At 35.0% G+C, this 18,910-nt stretch overlaps 2 protein-coding genes across 2 annotated transcripts; both read right to left on the bottom strand.

Annotated features, from left to right (window-relative positions):
- Positions 1 to 4,276: 4,276 nt before the first annotated feature.
- On the bottom strand, positions 4,277 to 18,583 carry LOC116127330 (probable LRR receptor-like serine/threonine-protein kinase At1g05700). The gene is made up of 18 exons (XM_031412979.1): positions 18,502 to 18,583; positions 17,778 to 18,333; positions 17,199 to 17,686; positions 16,948 to 17,095; positions 16,721 to 16,792; positions 16,418 to 16,489; positions 16,250 to 16,330; positions 9,661 to 9,815; positions 9,289 to 9,512; positions 9,065 to 9,191; positions 8,866 to 8,928; positions 8,152 to 8,341; positions 7,673 to 8,065; positions 6,018 to 6,138; positions 5,794 to 5,920; positions 5,594 to 5,656; positions 5,320 to 5,509; positions 4,277 to 4,885 (listed from the first exon to the last, which is right to left on the bottom strand). The coding sequence occupies exons 1-18, from the start codon at positions 18,581 to 18,583 to the stop codon at positions 4,477 to 4,479; spliced, it is 3,561 nt and encodes a 1,186-aa protein (XP_031268839.1). The 3' UTR covers positions 4,277 to 4,476.
- On the bottom strand, positions 11,854 to 12,655 carry LOC116127416 (probable LRR receptor-like serine/threonine-protein kinase At1g51880). Its single transcript, XM_031413064.1, has 2 exons — positions 12,474 to 12,655; positions 11,854 to 12,379 (listed from the first exon to the last, which is right to left on the bottom strand). Exons 1-2 carry the CDS (start codon positions 12,559 to 12,561, stop codon positions 11,994 to 11,996), a joined length of 474 nt encoding a protein of 157 aa, XP_031268924.1. The 5' UTR covers positions 12,562 to 12,655; the 3' UTR covers positions 11,854 to 11,993.
- Positions 18,584 to 18,910: the final 327 nt, after the last annotated feature.

Below are 18,910 nucleotides of genomic sequence, written 5' to 3'. Positions count from 1 at the left end.
CTTTTTAAAAGATATTTCGTATTCTAAAAACCCTTACGTCTCTTGGACATGTTTTAGAGTTTTTAAAAACCCCATTTCCACGTCTCAACACTTCTCATCACTCATCCAACGCTTCCAGCGTAAAATCACGTGTTACTCCGCATATCCCAATTTCAAGATATCATCCCACCTGTTTGATATTTTTCTAACGTGATCATCTAATGTGTAAGAAGACAAACGCTGCTTTGGGCTGCGACCCTTTCTTCTTTACATTACCTTCCCACATATGGCACCATATACATACAACACTCAAAACTGTAATAATACTTAGATCAATCAGCATGGATTCCATCATTCAGTTCATGCCACCAGAGTTTTGTCCATCCATATTGGTTTCCCATGTAACGATAGAAGCGACCCTCACGTGATTACCTCCCTCTTTTATTTATACCAACATCAACCTCTTATAGCCCTACATCTCCATCATATAGCCCCACTTCACCAACCTATAGCCCTACTTCACCAAGTCACAGTCCTCAGTCTACCAAATACAGTCCATCACTGGCTTATCCACCAAGCAACCCAAGATTGTCACCTTCTAGCCCTTACAGTCCTACATCTCCAAATTACAACCCAACACCTGCATCATATTCACCTACGTCTCGATCTTATTCTCCTTCAAGCCCGTCATTTAGTCCTGGCAATCCATATAATTCTAGGGTAAGCCCTGACTATAACTTGAGTTCTCCACTGAGTGTCGGATACTAGCCTAGTGCACTAGTCTGCTATCCATCATCTACTAGTCAATATACCCATAGAAAAATAGGGAAGAATGCCGCCTCCCAATCTCTTTCTTCTTCCATGAAAAATGTCAAAGTTCCCCAAGAAACTTGCCAAGAACAATTCTAATCTTCTCCAAAAATCACCAAATTCGTTTAGAGAACCTCAAGAACTATTGGAAAACGAAGCTTTGTAGAAAAAAACGGAGAAAACCCATGAAACACCTTCAGCCTCCTTCAAAAAATAAAGGCACCAAGCATTTGTAAAACTACTTCACAACAGAAATTCGTATTTTTTCCAGAAGTTCACCCAACTCATAACAAATCCAACCCAAAATTATTTGTTATAGATCCAAAACCTATATTTCAAAAGAATTCCAATTTTTGCTCTCTAGAAAATTATCAACAAACGCCACAAAACCGCCCCTAAACTTCAACTTTTTTATCCAAAAACACATCAACTCCTCAGAATATTTGGATGTCGCTCAAGAATACGGAAAAGTAGAAAACAATAAGAAGTTTGAAAAGAGGAGAAGACTTTACCGTGATTCGCTAAGGTAAAAGTTGAAAAACTCCTATGGCCAGAAAAATCTTCGTGAAGAAACTGAATGAGGAAGACGAAGGTCAAAGAAATGAAATACACATTTTCTTTAAATGAGTTGACGCCAAAAATTATATATATAATAAAATATTTCAAACTTCAAAAGCTATAAGACTTTTTCATACATTTAATGCACCTTATTCAAAAGCGCCACGTGACAAATTTTTGGAAAAGTGAGCTTTCAATTGCCGCCTCCTACACAATGGACTCATATTTCATAAGTTGTTCTCACATGCAAGGGGGAAGGGCCGAATAGATCAACCACTTGTTCGGTTCATTTATTTTCATTTGATTCAAACATATTCATTCGGCCTCATGCATTTTACTCTCCATTCAACTCTATGTTTCTCCATTTGGCTTATTTGACTTGTTGACACGCATGCCACACATAACACCATATGACCATTGGTTATTTCTCCATTTAGTCTTTTATTTTCTATTTGATTTGTTCCAGAAGAATACACGAGGATTATATGAAGTTGAATGACGGTGATCATTCTAGTGTCATTACAACTCTACCTCTGTTTGGAACATCTTTGTTCATGGCTAAGGCTACTTCTTCATTCTGGCTGCGTGAGCTTTGCCGAGTGGACTAATGGTACTTTCGTATCACCTCCTCAAAAGTCAAATCAAATACTCCATTTGATTCAGCAAGCATGGGTGGCAACACTTGAAGGGGAAATGTATGTCTCATTATATCCTTTTAACTAACACTCCATTTGGTTAAATCTTTCTCTGTTTGGCCCATTACTTAAATATATGCAACCTATTTTTCCATTTAGCCCACTCTTCATTCAGTCCATAACACATGCACATCATGCACATTAACTCTCCATTTGGCTCTTTGCTTAAAACATGCATGTCATGTATGTCACTGTTCCAACTTCAATCAAATGTTTTCAACTACAAAGTCGATCATGCTGACTAGGCCACATAGCCCTCAAAGGTTTTAAACTACAAAGTTAGCCATGCCAACAGGGCCTCGGTACTTAGTATTTATAATTTTTTCAACTACAACAGGTTTACATCGACTCGGCCATAAGGCCCAATACATTTTTTTTCAACTACAGATCGATCACGCCGACTCGAACACAAGCTCCACTTGGCATACACCTTCAATTGGTCCAGATTGATTTATAGACTTTACACCTTCAATCGGCCCAGACCGATTTATAGACTTACACCTTCAATCGGCCCAGACCGATTTATAGATTTTACACCTTCTATCGGCCCAAACCGATTTATAGACTTACACCTTCAATTTGCCTAAACTGATTTATAGACTTTATACCTTTAATTGGTCCAGACCGATTTATAGACTTTACACCTTAAATCGGCCCAAACCGATTTATAGACTTTACACCTTCAATCAGCTCAGACCAATTTATAGACTTTATACCTTCAATCGGCCTAGACCAATTTATAGACTTTACACCTTCAGTTGACCCATACCGATTTATATATTTATACCTTCCACCGGCGTGGATCGATTTATATATTTACACCTTCAATCGACCTAGACCGATTTATTGGTTTACACCTTCAATTTGCCCAAACCGATTTATTGATTCACACCTTTAATCGGCCTAGACCAATTTATAGATTTACACATTCAATCGGCCTAGACCGATTGAAGGGCTTGCACCGCAAATCGACAAGTCATCAACCCAATCCACATAACGGTCCATCCAACCTAATGAGCTGCTATCACTAAACCACTTAGTCTGCACTCATTCGATTAAATCTACTCACTAAGCTAAATACTTTTTAACGTAGAGAGTGGGGGGCTAACTATTAGGACAAAAAATCGTCTTGAGTCGGACGAGTCCTAATAACGAAATAAACATGTCACGGCCCAAGGCCTTAGCCTAATCCCGATTGGGTCTACGCTTAAAATCACCATATAAACTACCCACTTTATAAGTTGGGCTACCCTATAAGTTAAGCTAAACTAGATTTCAGCCCATGAGCCTGTAATAGTCCATAAACAGGAAATTAGAATCCCATTCTATTTGCTCTTCTACTAAGATTTCAAATCTTACTGAAACTATTAAACTTAACTTGATAAGGTCAAGAAACCATATTTCTTTTCTGATATGGATTATCTCCTAAAATAGGACTTATGTCCTACTAGGATTCCAATCCCTTGGGTTCACTATATAGACAAAGGTGTGCCCTCTCATAAAGGAGGAATCTGCCATAGTCAATCTACATTACTTAAAACCATCTATTTGCTCCTAAAATTCTTGCTCCTGAGAACCCGACGCCTCCGCCGTAGTCCTAGCCTCCAACAAGACTCTTGGTAATTCTTCATCTCTTTAATTCTTATCAAATAATCTCTTTCAGCCTTGCTGACTTGAGCGTCGGAGTGCTTACAGCAAACACCACTCTGGTGCTTTCCGAAAGCTTCACACTTGTCCTTTCATGTGTGTAGGTCTAGCGGATTGTCAGTAACCTCAACCTCACGGGATCAGTCCTCCTTTCCATAAAGGTAGATTTTTGCATCTACACTTACACGCACTTCAATTAATCCCTAAGGTTCATTGAATATCATTTCTTCATTGACTGCCCCCTTGCCATTCTATTTTATTTTTCTTGATGAGATTAACACCTATTCTGGAATAACTAAAAGTCCACCAATTTAATATATATAGGCTATACAATTGACTGCATTATGGGTGTTTTGACCCCCATCTACCAGGTTGGAGAATGTTGAATGCATCCTTTAATGTTTAATGTTTTGACATTCTTGGCACAAAAGACATGTCAAGTTTTTTGGATTCCTGAAACCAGAAGAAATATTAAGCTTCACAATAGAAATGCTAATGCTATTGCTATCACCAATATGATAAAATGCAAATCATAAACCAAGGATAGAAATTAAACCGAAATCTGTATTCGAAACACAAAAGCACTTATGTTTATGTTCTTTCCAAAAAATAATAAACGGCACAAATTTATACACAAGATTGTAAATTACAAATACAAATAGCTCACTTCAAGCACTAAAAGGAAAATTTTAACATAATACAATGTGATTGACTGAGGCACCAAAACCATTACATTTATTTGATTTTTCATGAAATTCAACCGTCTTCATTTCCTGACCTGAAAGCACTACCTTGCTGAAGGATTAAGTGCAGTTCCTAGATTTATAGAGACCATTTCATGTTGATTTCTTGGTTCAGCCCCACGTCTTCCTTTCCGAGCAATCTCCATTTCTAAACATTGACTCAATTCCCTCACTACATGATTCATGGTTGGCCTTTCAGTGGAAGTTTGAGACACACTAAGCATTGCTATTTCAACAGCTTTCCAGGCAGAGCTGATGTCGAAGTCTCCTTGTAACCTTGGATCAACAGTGTTTTTGATATCCCCTTGTCCAATCATGGAACCAACCCACAGGCTTATGTGATTATTCTCATTGGTATTTGCAATCACAGGTCGACTTGTGATCAACTCCAGAAGAACAACCCCAAAACTAAATACATCACTCTTTTCAGTCAATCTATATGTTTGACAATACCTGCAAGGCCAAAAACATTACTTAGTCCATAATAATTTAAAACAAATGTGGATAAATTTTGCTAAACCACCTTGATTGCTGTGATCTTTCTTTTGATATCCAGGAATTTCTTCTTTTCTAACTTTTCATTCTTTATGCAAAAATTTTCTCAGTTAGACAATAAAGATGGTAAGTATTGTTGAGTAACCACCATTAAGCCCTCTAGCTAACATGTCCCAAACGTATGAGGAATAACCCAAATTCAGATTGAACATACCCAGTTCCAAACACCAATACAAATGCATTTTGACAAAACAAATCAAATACCAAATATCATGCAGAGAAGAAAACTATCGAGCCCCTATTAAGTAGTCACTTAATCCAAAAGTTTAAACTATGGAGCCGAAAATAATATGAAGCTCTGTAACAGGTATGAAGTGAAGAAAACTACTCACTCAGGGTCAAGGTAACCGAAGGTACCAGCAACAACTGTTGACATATGAGTAACACCTTCAACTGGGAATGATTTTGTTAGCCCAAAATCAGCTATTTTGGCTTGGAAATTTTCACTCAATAAGATGTTCGCAGACTTGATATCTCTGTGTACTCTAGGTGGCTTGCAGCCGTGGTGTAGATACTCCAATCCTAAATTACGAATTCCTTATATATCAGTTCATTTACAGCCTCAAAATAATAAGAAATGAAAGCATAAATGAAATGCTTTCTAACCTTGTGCTGCCTCCACCGCTACACGAAGTCTACCTTCCCAGCTCACGACATCTGCACTCTTATCTACATCCGTAAAGAAAATATATGAATTTACAACTGATTCAACTTTTCTCCTTTTGATTATCACTCTTGTCATCCGTTTGGTTAGAAAGTTTCACAAAAAAAAATCTTTAATTATTAAATGGCCTTGTAAAACTAACCTGACAGATGCTGTTTCAAGTTTCCATTGGCCATGTACTCATAGACGAGCCCAATTTGCTTGCCTTCATCACAATATCCGCATAGAGTTGTCAGGTTTCTGTGATGAACTGTCAGAAGAAGTTTCACCTGTAAATTAAATCTCGTTAGACTTCGCATGCACAAATGTAACTAAGCTCAAAACACTATGTACAATTACTTAATTATATTCAGATTTATATCATACCTCTGCTTCAAACTGTTCATACCCTTGATTTGATAATTCAGAAAGAATTTTCACAGCAACTTCAGTATCATCACCCAAGTAACCATGGTAAACTTTTCCAAAACTTCCTTCACCAAGTTCTCTTTTGAAGTAGAATTGTCGTGTGGGCTCCCAAGAGTCCATGACTCAAGTTTTGGGCTTTACGTAATTGGTCTTGGGCCTAGAATAATGCATTCCCTCCCATTTGTAAATCTATGAATTTATGGAAGTAAAATTTTAACCCTGGCTTAATTGATCTTCATCCCTATAGTTAAATACATCTCTGCTGTAATTAAAAAAAAAAAAAAAAAAAAAAAAAAGTCTTTAAACCCCATTAATCATATAAAATAAACCTTTAAGCTAAATTAGGTTTTTTCTTTACAATTTTTTTTCCCACAATCTCCTAATTTCAACTTATATATATATATTTTTTTAAATTTAGATTCAGATTCATCTTGTTATGTTTTTCATAATTTTAGTATATATTTTCATCAAACAAAAAAATATTTAAAATAAACTAAAATATCACTCATTGACATGACTTCTTTATTCATTTTTTTTAATTCTTTGATGAAATTGGCACTTATGCTAGAATTAATTGTTATCTGTACATATATTTATATATGTGCAAGTAGTAAATATAACTATTCATATCGTTTCTTCATTTTTTATTTTTGGTAATGGGGGTATCCTAGGTTAGCTTACACATACTTCAATTAATTCCTGAGATTGATTGAATATTATTCCTTCATTGACTCCACCCTTGCCATTCTATTTTATTTTTCTTTGATGAGATTAACACCTATGCAGGAATAACTAAAAGTCCACCAATTTAATATATATAGGCTATACAATTGACTGCATTATGGGTGTTTTGACCACCAACTACCAGGTTGGAGAATGTTGAATGCATCCTTTAATGTCTTGACATTCTTGGAACAAAAGGCATGTCAAGCTTTTTTGGATTCCCGAAACTTTTGTCAAGTTTCTGAGATAGAAAACCAGAAGAAATATTAAGCTTCACAATTGAAATGCTAATGCTATTGCTATCACCAATGTGATAAAATGCAAATCATAAACCAAGGATAGAAATTAAACCTGAAGTCTGTATTCGAATCATAAAAGCACTTATGTATATGTTCTTTCAAAAAAAAAAAAAAAATAAATAAATAAACGGCACAAATTTATACATAAGATTGTAAATTACAAATACAAATAGCTCACTTCAAGCACTAAAGGAAAATTTTAACATAATACAATGTGATTNTCGAGTTGAGTATTATTATGCTCAAGCTTGACTCGATTTGACACAAGAGCTACTTGAGTTTGAGCTCAACTCTAGTCGAGTTTGAGGCTCGTTTGCAAGGCTAATTAGATATAAGAGTGAGCTAGAAATTGATTTGACAATTGATAGAAATTAATTTTCATAATTAATAGAGACTCCTACATGATAAAACAGTAATACTTTACTCAGATTAATATTTGAGAAACAAAACGAAACAACATAATCCATCTCCATGCATCTTCCCCGGATCCAGCAAAGATGGAAAGTGTATTATAATTGTTACATTGATTGAACTACACAGCTTCAACGATCCACAAGATTCCTGGAAAGAAATTAAAGTAAGCTTTACTACCTTGCTAAAGGAGTAAATTCAGAATCCAGACGAGGGCTGTTAATTACTGTGGCATTGGCGTAATCATTTTGGCCAAGTTGTATTGCTAAGCACTCTTTCAATCCCATCACTACCTCAATCATGGTTGGCCTCTTAGAGGAAGCGTGAGAAGCAGAAGCTAGTGCTAGTTCCACAGCTTTCCACGCTGAATTGATGTTTAAATTTTCCCCTAAACGTGGATCAACTATTTTTCTAGTATCCCCCCTTGCAAGCCTGGATTTTGCCCACTCACTTATGTGAGTATTTTCGTAGGATTTCAGTATCACCGGTTGGCCTGTGATTATATTCAAAAGAACAAGTCCGAAGCTATATACATCACTCTTTTCATTCAACCGGCTGGGCACAACCAAGCACCTGCACATAACCAAAGAATCTGATATTATGAAACCTTGAAAGATACGCAAAAACATGCGTTACACCCGCATTGCTTAAGTACTTACTCTGGGTCAAGGTATCCCGAGGTGCCAGCAACAGCGGTTGATATACTAGTGCTACTTTCATTTGAAAATACACGGGATAGGCCAAAATCAGCTATCTTGGCTTGTAACTTTTCATTCAATAAGATATTTGAAGGCTTCACATCTCTGTGGACCATGGGTGGCTTACAACCATTGTGCAGATACTCCAAGCCTACATACAAACTTGATATCATAATTCCTATATAAATCTTATAAGCAACAAACAAAAACTGATATATTGTGCAATCACTAACCCTGGGCAGCATCCAATGCTATTTGCATTCTTTCTTCCCAGCTCAAGGAATATTGATTTTTATTACCTGTATATGATCAATGCAAATTTTACTGAAATGAACTTACAAATTTCTATTTATTCATTAAGGGCAATGATATAAAAGTGTGTGACCTGACAAATGTTGTTCCAAGGTTCCCTTAGGCATGTACTCATAAATAAGCCCCATATTGGCGCCTTCAATGCAGTAGCCNGGAATGATTTTGTTAGCCCAAAATCAGCTATTTTGGCTTGGAAATTTTCACTCAATAAGATGTTCGCAGACTTGATATCTCTGTGTACTCTAGGTGGCTTGCAGCCGTGGTGTAGATACTCCAATCCTAAATTGCGAATTCCTTATATATCAGTTCATTTACAGCCTCAAAATAATAAGAAATGAAAGCATAAATGAAATGCTTTCTAACCTTGTGCTGCCTCCACCGCTACACGAAGTCTACCTTCCCAGCTCACGACATCTGCACTCTTACCTACATCCATACAGAAAATATATGAATTTAAACTGATTCAACTTTTCTCCTTTTGATTATCTCTCTTGTCATCCGTTTGGTTAGAAAGTTTCACAAAATAAAATCTTTAATTATTAAATGGCCTTGTAAAACTAACCTGACAGATACTGTTTCAAGTTTCCATTGGCCATGTACTCATAGACGAGCCCAATTTGCTTGCCTTCATCACAATATCCGCACAGAGTTGTCAGGTTTCTGTGATGAACTGTCAGAAGAAGTTTCACCTGTAAATTAAATCTCGTTAGACTTCGCATGCACAAATGTAACTAAGCTCAAAACACTATGTACAAGTACTTAATTATATTCAGATTTATATCATACCTCTGCTTCAAACTGTTCATACCCTTGATTTGATAATTCAGAAAGAATTTTCACAGCAACTTCAGTATCATCATCCAAGTAACCATGGTAAACTTTTCCAAAACTTCCTTCACCAAGTTCTCTTTTGAAGTTGTTGGTGATTGTGGAGAGCTCAGCATACGTAAATCGTCTGATCTTTTCTGTTGACACATGTGGTGATTTTCTTGAGGTTCCTCCCCACATACCTCCTGATTAAAATAACAATCACAATAATAATTCTTGGCATTATTTCGAATACATGCTAAGATACATCTGAAAATACACGAAAATTTCAGACGCATGTGCTCTGGACTCTTCACGTTACTAACACTACTAATTAATGCAAAAAGATACCTCGTTTTGAACTTCTAATTCTCCAGAAAATAGCCAATGCAGCTAATAGTACGAACAAGGAAGCGAATGATTCGACAACTGGAACAACAACATTGTTCTTCTTCTTTCTCTTGCCGCATGAAACTGAAGCGCAAAGATTTGGATTGCCATCCACGCTTCAATTAAACATCAGTGAGAACAGAAGTGAGAAATGGGAATTCAGAACTGTCGCATAAGCTGGCTCCCATGCAAAATGGAGGCTCACTCCTTTTATTGGGCCATTTGCCAGACTGAAGCCCAAACTGATCCAGCCCAAGCTTGACCAGGTTCTTATTTACTTTTTTTTTTTTAAAGTAATATATAATAATACAAATTTAACTGATTATCTGTTATAAAATTAAGTAAATTCTTAGCATAGGAAATTGATGAAAAAATTCAAAAAAAACAAAATCTACCAAACATTATATAGACGTCATATTAACTTATAATGATGGTTAGATCACAGAGTTGACACAAACGTTTTCTATGAAAAATATCTTGTTTTCTTGTGATTGAGAAAGTTTTTGATACGCTAGATGTATCTTTGGCATCATTGAATGCAAGAGGGGACCTAATAGTTATTATATGGTATCATGCCATCATCGAATGCGATATATAAATAGATCTATTAGTCCTTATTAAGTTGATATGTAAATTAGCCATATGTCAACTGACTTGAGAATTAAAATATATTTTGTGATATATTATCTTCTATGCTTATCTTTATATTTATATTATCTTCTATTAGTCCAAGACTTTTTCCTAGTTGGGATTAAAACAGATGTGATATCTTTGTGTTATTGCCTTCAAAATTGGATATATGAATAGGAAGACACTTATTCCTGGAATATCACTGCAAAAACAGAAATTCAAAGGGTATTGAAATTTTTATTGACATGGCCTCATATAGTTGACAAAAAGCATAGTATACCTTAATGATAGGGAACCATTTTGAGATCTTTCAATAGTTCACTGGAACCGAACCTGTGGCTTATTCCATAACTTTCTGCAAAGTCATACCAGAAATATGAATAACTCTTAGCTTTGTGTAAGATAACCATTTCCAGTTTATAATTCCAAGAATTAACTTACAGGTCTTCAAGAATTGCAGTTTAGACACAAACTCTGGCACGATCCAGTCAAACTATTGTTGACAATCCCTGAAATTAAATTTTTGAGTCAATCAATCTGTCTCATCTCGATAGGTTGAAAATTCACTGATTAATCATGGGAGATGGAGATTTATTTATATTACAGGTGCGTATCATTGTAAGATGGATATGTAGAGGAGGTATCTCACCAGTCAATCCATTTGAAGACAAGTCCCTAAATTCATGCCATCATTTGATTAACAAATAAGAGTTATAAAATCAAATTAAAAATCAGTGTGTGTGCGTGAAGACATGAACTTACAGGGAATATATCTTGGAGGATTATTTATCATTAAAACTGCAATCAAGGCCATCACAAATATTCTGAGGAAGACATGGATCTCTCTTGCCAATCTTTTATCGATACAATGACTTGATATTTGTTGATAGCATCAGCTGAAGTGCAGAATCAGCAGAATACTTAGTATTCAAAATGTTGTACAGACAGTGAATGCATATATTTGTAATTCGGAAGACCTTACCATAATGCTCTAGTTTCTGTTGTGGGAGATCTTTCACGGCATAAAAATTCGACGGCGTTGAGGATTGAGGCAGGGTTGATCTTCTGTTTAATATTGAAAACACCCAATTGTGTCCGTCAAGGCTGAAGTAGTGTTACAAGGATGTGGTACAAGATAAGCGAGAAACAGGTCCGTACAAGTAATTTCCTCCAAGTAATATTGAATATTTGGACTGTTAGCAGGAGAACTTTAGTTCGCAAAGTGCATGTACACATAAATCTTTGAGTCGAATCCACAGGAGTGAAAGAGAGTTGTAAGGGTCCACTGCATTTCTGGTGTCCCGGCACTCTCATCGCAATTTGTGGAGGCTGAAAATTTTGTGACTATCAGCATCAACTGTGGAATGGTAGTTAATGTTCCCAGTTGGGATCGTGTACGTACATCTTCGATCAAAAACATCATCCGGATACCTGCAAGATTATAAATTTTTCTTTCCAGATAGCATAGAGTGAATGATTGATTGTAACATTGCGACAATTTTTTTTCACTTAGCTCACCCTGAGTATTCCAGTTGTAATTGGTTGAAAGTTCATCTTGCAACGATTACAAGCGACCCAGATTCTGTGTACATAAGTGTTATTTTTCAGGGGCTGAATTCTAAGATGAATCAATGGTGTCCTGAACTGTATTCACCAGACAGACATCAATAAATTCGATGGAGAAACATGTATGATTTCCTTAAACAGGATGGTGGAACTTGCCAAGAACAACAGAATCCCACAGATCTCGGCCCCAGGTACAAATCAAATGACTGTGGTGTTGTAGTTTTGTCATCAAAATTTCCATAAAAGAAGTTCGCTCTGATCAAGTATCTACTTTGTTTGGTAACTTTTACATGGTAACAGTTTTTGGATCCTTCAGGAAAACTTCTGAGAGTCCATAGCGGTTGTTGAAGACTATCTAATTGATATGTTACAGCCACACTGTTGGTTATCCCAGTTTCTATGAAGCTTGCATCAGAAACATAATAAAGGCCAGTTTGTGAATCAGTGTAGTTTGAAGCTGCTCCACAATCTATGCTGATAAATCCTGGAAAGAGAAGTAAAATTATTAGCTAGTTCTGACTTACATTATCCATGAAAGTTAATGTTAACAAGAAAAAGATTCAGAAATGAAAGTTGACCTGGTTCCTGAGCCTGAACCTGCAGAAGAACAAACGCAAAAGCAGCTAGAAATGCAAAGAATATACACTCAAACATTCTCATGACCATTTTCTCTGGTTTCTTCCAGGGAATATTGTGATCAATGAAGCACTAATTTGGCCAATCATATATCAATTCATTAAGCTATATTGTGTAGCTTTACAAGCTCGCATGTCAATAAAATGTACAATACAGATATTGACGAGTCTTCATATTATTAAAGTCCAACATTCCAGCCATATTTCCAATTCCAAGCCGATATGAAAAGTAGTTTGACCAAATTAAAGTCCGAAGTTATCTTGTAAAAGGGGAGCGTAATTTACAGCCAACGAAATCCATCCACAGATTTAGAGTGGACTTTGCCACTAGCATTTAAATTCAGGATGAGACAAATCTTGTAAAGCAATCAGAAATTAGTTGAGAGATTATTTTTCAATAATGATATTGCCCATCTATTCACTATTTGTCCAGTAGGGGTGTTGAGATATGGGGTTATAGTATACAGTACTCTTAGGTTCAAATCCTTTTCGCTCTTAAAATTTAAGTAGATTATCATAACGGTGACATACTGTGCTAATTACCTACAGAGATTAGTAAATATACATGCAAACTAACTTAGACATCATGTTTAAAAAAAAAAATAAAAAAATCCTATTCACTATTTGTCGGTGTGTACCTAATTTTTTTTTTTCTGGGTATTATATTTTTCAAGTTAATAAGCAAAGTCCTCCGGGAGAACAAATTAACGAAATATTATAATGTTTGACTGTGGGTGCTCCAAGAGATTCTATACTGATTTGTCACATCGATCCACTAGGCCACTACTTGGTTGGTGATGAACACTTTAAATTCTCTCTTTAAGGCTTTCCAAAACCATTTCGCCATAATTAGTGATTTGTTGTTAATTAATTTCCAAAGGTATTACTGTGTAGTGCTGACAATTAGCCAGCTAAAAATATTGAACAACTATTCTGATTTCCAAAGGTATTACGGTTTTAGCTGATTTCGTAAACAACATTCACACACAATATATTTTACGATATATCCTGACAATGGTGATAATATATTAATTATATATGCGACCCAGAGCACTGATAAAACAATAGTTTTATTGTCACAGTTAATATGGATAATGCTTTTTTTATTATTTTTTGTTAAGTAAATAAATTTAAGATGATTGGATAACTTTAAATTTAAAAATAAATTAAATAATTAAACAATATTACATGACAAACATACAAGATTCTTACATCTGTTATAGGGAATAGTTTGTATAAATGGTTTATATATGTAACATTATTCCAGTTAATATTATATGTGAAGGTTAATTTAGAGTAAAGTACAAGTAATTAACATGTATTAAATAAAATTCATGTTGCAAAAGAATGACAATGAACGTTATAAAACAAAAACAAAAATATTCATTATCATATGGTCCATGTCTAATTAAACAATCTAAAACACTAATTTCAATATTATCTGTGGTCTGACTTCTTAGACCAACATGCAATTTTATAACGTAAATTGTGTAGATGTACATGCTGCGACTGAAGATACAATTGTCTTTTTTAATGTATATTAATGCACCAACTTTGTTTATATTATATTATCTAAATAAACTAATTAAAATTATAGTGCTATCTAAGTAGGTTATTATATAGCTTGACTCGGTCAGTTCTGACAATGAATGANCCATGAAAGTTAATGTTAACAAGAAAAAGATTCAGAAATGAAAGTTGACCTGGTTCCTGAGCCTGAACCTGCAGAAGAACAAACGCAAAAGCAGCTAGAAATGCAAAGAATATACACTCAAACATTCTCATGACCATTTTCTCTGGTTTCTTCCAGGGAATATTGTGATCAATGAAGCACTAATTTGGCCAATCATATATCAATTCATTAAGCTATATTGTGTAGCTTCACAAGCTCGCATGTCAATAAAATGTAAAATACAGATATTGATCACGAGTCTTCATATTATTAAAGTCCAACATTCCAGCCATATTTCCAATTCCAAGTCGATATGAAAAGTACTTAGATCCAAAGCTTGGAGTCAATGGAAGAAAAGTTTGACCAAATTAAAGTCAGAAGATATCTTGTAAAGGGTAGCGTAATTTACAGCCAACGAAATCCATCCACAGATTTAGAGTAGACTTTGCCACTAGCATTTAAATTCAGGATGAGACAAATCTTGCAAAGCTATCAGAAATTAGATGAGACGATTATTTTTCAATAATGATATTGCTCATCTATTCACTGTTTGTCCAATACGAGCGTTGAGATGTGTGATTAAAGTACATAGTCTTAGATTCAAATCTTTTTCACTCCCAAAACTTAAGTAGGTTATCATAGCGGCGACACATTGTGCTAATTACCTATAGAGATTAGTAAATGTGTGTGCAAATTAGCTTGGATATCATGTTTCTGGGTATTATATTTTTTAAGTTAATAACCAAAGTCCTCCGGGAGAATAAATTAACGAAATATTATAATGTTTGACTTTGGGTACTCCAAGAGATTCTATACTGATTAGTCACATCGATCCACTAGGCCACTACTTGGTTGGCGATGAACACTTTAAATTCTCTCTTTAAGGCTTTCCAAAACCATTTCGCCATAATTAGTGATTTGTTGTTAATTAATTTCCAAAGGTATTACTGTGTAGTGATGACAATTAGCCAGCTAAAAATATTGAAAAACTATTCTGATTACAGGAGTTGATTTCGTAAACAACATTCACACACAATATATTTTACGATATATCCTGACAATGGTGATAATATATTAATTATATATGCGACCCAGAGTACCTGGTAAAACAATAGTTTTATTGTCACAGTTAATATGGATAATGCTTTTTTTATTATTTTTTGTTAAGTAAATAAATTTAAGATGATTAGATAACTTTAAATTTAAAAATAAATTAAATAATTAAACAATATTACATGACAAACATACAAGATTCTTACATCCNTATTTGGTTTAAGGGGAAATATCGAGTATAGAAGTGAGTGAGAAGGGTGTTTATGTAAAAGATCAAAACTGAAGGATTGTTTTTGTAAAAGTTTAATACTTGAATGTAATACGGTGACGCTTTGGTGCTTTGTGTAGCTGCTATATAAATGCAGCATTCTTGTATCTGAACTTTCTAGTCAATTAATAACAGTTTCTCTGTTTTCTAAATTCGTTAGTTCTGCTTTGTGTTTCTCTTAAATACTTTTCTGTTTTACATTTTTTGTTCAAGTCCGTCCTAGAATCTTCAGAAATTAAAACAAGTAGTGTCCGGTATGATCATAGTATATATTTTTTCATATGTTCTATGTTTATGAAAATCTTACCATGTTTTCTCCTTGCCTTAAGGCTGCAGAAGATAGCCAATCCAATTATGAGTGCGGACAATGTTGCAGCAACTGATACTGCTAGTGGAATAACAAACACGTTCTTTTTTCGGCTTGAAGAAGACAGGTCGTCCACACTTGCATCAATTGATTGACAACAAATTAGAAAGTATAACTTAAAATAACAAACATGGAAATATATGTAAGATGAGTAATATAAATATACATATAAATATCATATACAGACTTTACTTGAGGACTTAACATTGCTACTATATTGTCACGTGATTCCTACTTATATGTATAACTATTCATTGATTTTATATTTTAATGACCTTTCTTTATTCGCTTTGTGATCATGGTGTAGATAATTTACGATCACATAAATGCTTTTTGATGGTTTCTGAGAAAAAGCAAACCTTAATGTAAGTGATCCATCCTCCGACCGTTTCTTGAGTTCAGCTGGAAGTGATCCTGTGAATCCGTTTCCTTTTAAGTTTCTGGAAAGTGATAAGATAAAAATATGAATGGCCCCTTAATATATCTTCCCTGTTAAACTCTTTGTCAAATGAAGTCTATAAACTTACAGGACTCTCAAGGATGGCAGTCGAGATAAGAAATCAGGCACTGCTCCAGTTAAGCTATTATCTGATAGATCTCTGTATCCAGCAATTTTTGTTCAATGTTAGTGGTGAGAGACGAAATTCAAATTGATAGTAATTGTGGTGTCAACGAGTTGATAGCTCAATATTGATAAATATAAGATATATTAATTAGATGATAGCTCAATATTGATAAATATAAGATATATTAATTAGATGATAGCTCAATATTGATAAATATAAGATATATTAATTAGATTTTTGATGTGAGGTAGCTAGAATACTTACAAATATTGAAGTGATGCCAATTCCGCAAAGAATGGAGCTACTTCGCCAGTCAATTCACTCGAAGACAAGTTCCTAGTTTGATGTTCAAAACAGAGTACTTACTAATCGAAACCGTACGTTCTGAATTTCTTGTAATTGTCATTGGATTTCTTCTAAAGGGCAAGGTTTATTATGTTAATTAATTTTAGATTTGTGAAAACAAAAAACAGATGAAATAATAAACTTACAAAGAAATGATTCTAAGACGACTATTATCCTCAGAGCCGCCGCTGCAGTTAAGGCCTTCCCAGCGGTATCCTTCAGGGGTACAGGGGTCACCTTGCCAGCTGTTTTTTTTCACTTGATAGGTCGATTTTATATGCATCATAGCATTTACTGAAATTTTCAAGTGTAAAAATCAACCAAGTGATTTTAAATCAATTTCCATCACCAGAAAAGTAAATGCATACGAAAGAGTGCTATGTTGAGTAAAGCATACCTTCAACTTCGAGAGTTTGCGATTGTGAGAAATCTATAACCATGTAGACCTCAATGGCATTCAGAATGGGTGGAAGGTCTGAATTCTCAGTTTTATTGATTTCAATTTTGATACTTCCTCCTTTCAGTGGTGAGAATGGGTAGATAGTTAATGTGGACATATAATCAGGAAAAAAAGGCCCGTAAGCATGTTTGCCGTTTTCATACAAGTTAAGTTCTCTGGTTTGGCTTCCCAAGGTCTCAAGTTCAGCAATATGCTCGTAAGAATAGTATTGGAAATTTGGATCCGTAGACAAATCCCAAGAAAACCAATAGTTCCCATCATCACTTGATGGCTGGACGGCTGTACTCATAACGGAGGTTGGTACTTCGAAAATGCTAGAATTGGAAGCTTGGGTATAAATATTGGTGATAGGGCTCAATGTTTCCAAACCAGAATTGCTTATTAGCTTAGGCTTCCAAATGCGGTCATATATATCGTCGATGTATCTAATTCGGCATCACTTTCAATCATTAATTAAGCAAAAATAAAATAATCTTTATATTTCACTCATAAATATGATATTATATAAGATTTCACCTGACTGATTTATTTGTTGTAGAGCCCAAGTCAAATCGTCCTTGGAGCAGAAGGGATTCAGTCGACGGATTCTGTGTCTGGTAAAGCGAACTACTCAAAGGCCTAAGCTCTAGCGCTGAAATGAATGGTACACCACGGCCCGTATTATTAAGACACACATATATATAATCTGTTGAAGGAACATGTATGATCTCCGTTGTTAAAATACTGGAAGCATCCTCCAGAATTATTGTCCCCCAGAAAATAGCCCCCAGATACAGATCAAACTTGGGCACACTATTTTGGCCGTCATAATTTCCATACATGAAACGGGCTCTGATCAAATACTTACCATTTTTTCCTTGCGCAGGATTCAGTGTGTAACAGTTTCTTTTACCTTCAGGGAAGCTTCTCACATTATTAAACTGTGCTTCATCGCCTCTATTCTGGAACTCGGAAGATACGTCCCTTGATTTTCCAGCATCTGTGACGTTTCTATCTGAAGTATATTTTATGCCAGTAACACCATCTGCATAGTCTGAACCTTCTGGTATGCCACAATCTATGCTAATGAATCCTGAGAAAAACAGAGGACAAAATGCTTAGAACTTAAATTTACATTAATCTAATATAAACTTCACATATGTCAGTTTTAGATTACAAATATCGGGTATATATTGATAATATTAGCTAACCCCATAGCGATAATAAGTAATTAACATTTGTTAAGCAGACAAGTTCAAACCTGATTGATCCTGAGCATGAATCAGAACAGCAAGAGTGAAACCAGCAAGCAAAGCATAGTAGAAACTCTGTAACTTCTCCATCATCCTCTCTCTTTTTTATATAGTTTGTTTTTTCTTATGTGAAATATAAGTGGATCATGCTTCATATATATACAGCAAAGTTAATTAGTGTATCAATAACATTAATGATAATTAAGATAGACTTGTTGTCTGAACAAGTCAATTGGTGATCAAATTTCAAGTTTCCCGGTTGATACTTCAATATCTGTTGGAGATCCCATACCGATTAGGCAAGCTCAAGTCAATGGGTTTATAAGAGTGGACAATCGTCCTACTCAATAAGGTTTTTTGGTGAGGAATTAGGCCTAACTCCAACAATATCATTGTACATATTAGCATGAAGACACC

The sequence above is a fragment of the Pistacia vera genome, unplaced genomic scaffold (genome assembly GCF_008641045.1).
Source record: "Pistacia vera cultivar Batoury unplaced genomic scaffold, PisVer_v2 Contig190, whole genome shotgun sequence".
NCBI lineage: Eukaryota > Viridiplantae > Streptophyta > Magnoliopsida > Sapindales > Anacardiaceae > Pistacia > Pistacia vera.
This window is presented reverse-complemented; position numbering and strand designations above follow the sequence as displayed.

Excerpts from the sequence above, each read along its gene's own strand:
- LOC116127330 (XM_031412979.1), bottom strand. The coding sequence starts at position 18,583 with ATGGAGAAGTTACAGAGTTTCTACTATGCTTTGCTTGCTGGTTTCACT. Across the intron at positions 16,793-16,947 it reads CGTCTTAGAATCATTTCTTT|GAACTTGTCTTCGAGTGAAT; the intron begins GTAAGTTTATTA and ends ACATCAAACTAG. Across the intron at positions 5,921-6,017 it reads ATGAACAGTTTGAAGCAGAG|GTGAAACTTCTTCTGACAGT; the intron begins GTATGATATAAA and ends TTTAATTTACAG.
- LOC116127416 (XM_031413064.1), bottom strand. The coding sequence starts at position 12,561 with ATGGTCATGAGAATGTTTGAGTGTATATTCTTTGCATTTCTAGCTGCT. Across the intron at positions 12,380-12,473 it reads GGTTCAGGCTCAGGAACCAG|GATTTATCAGCATAGATTGT; the intron begins GTCAACTTTCAT and ends TTCTCTTTCCAG.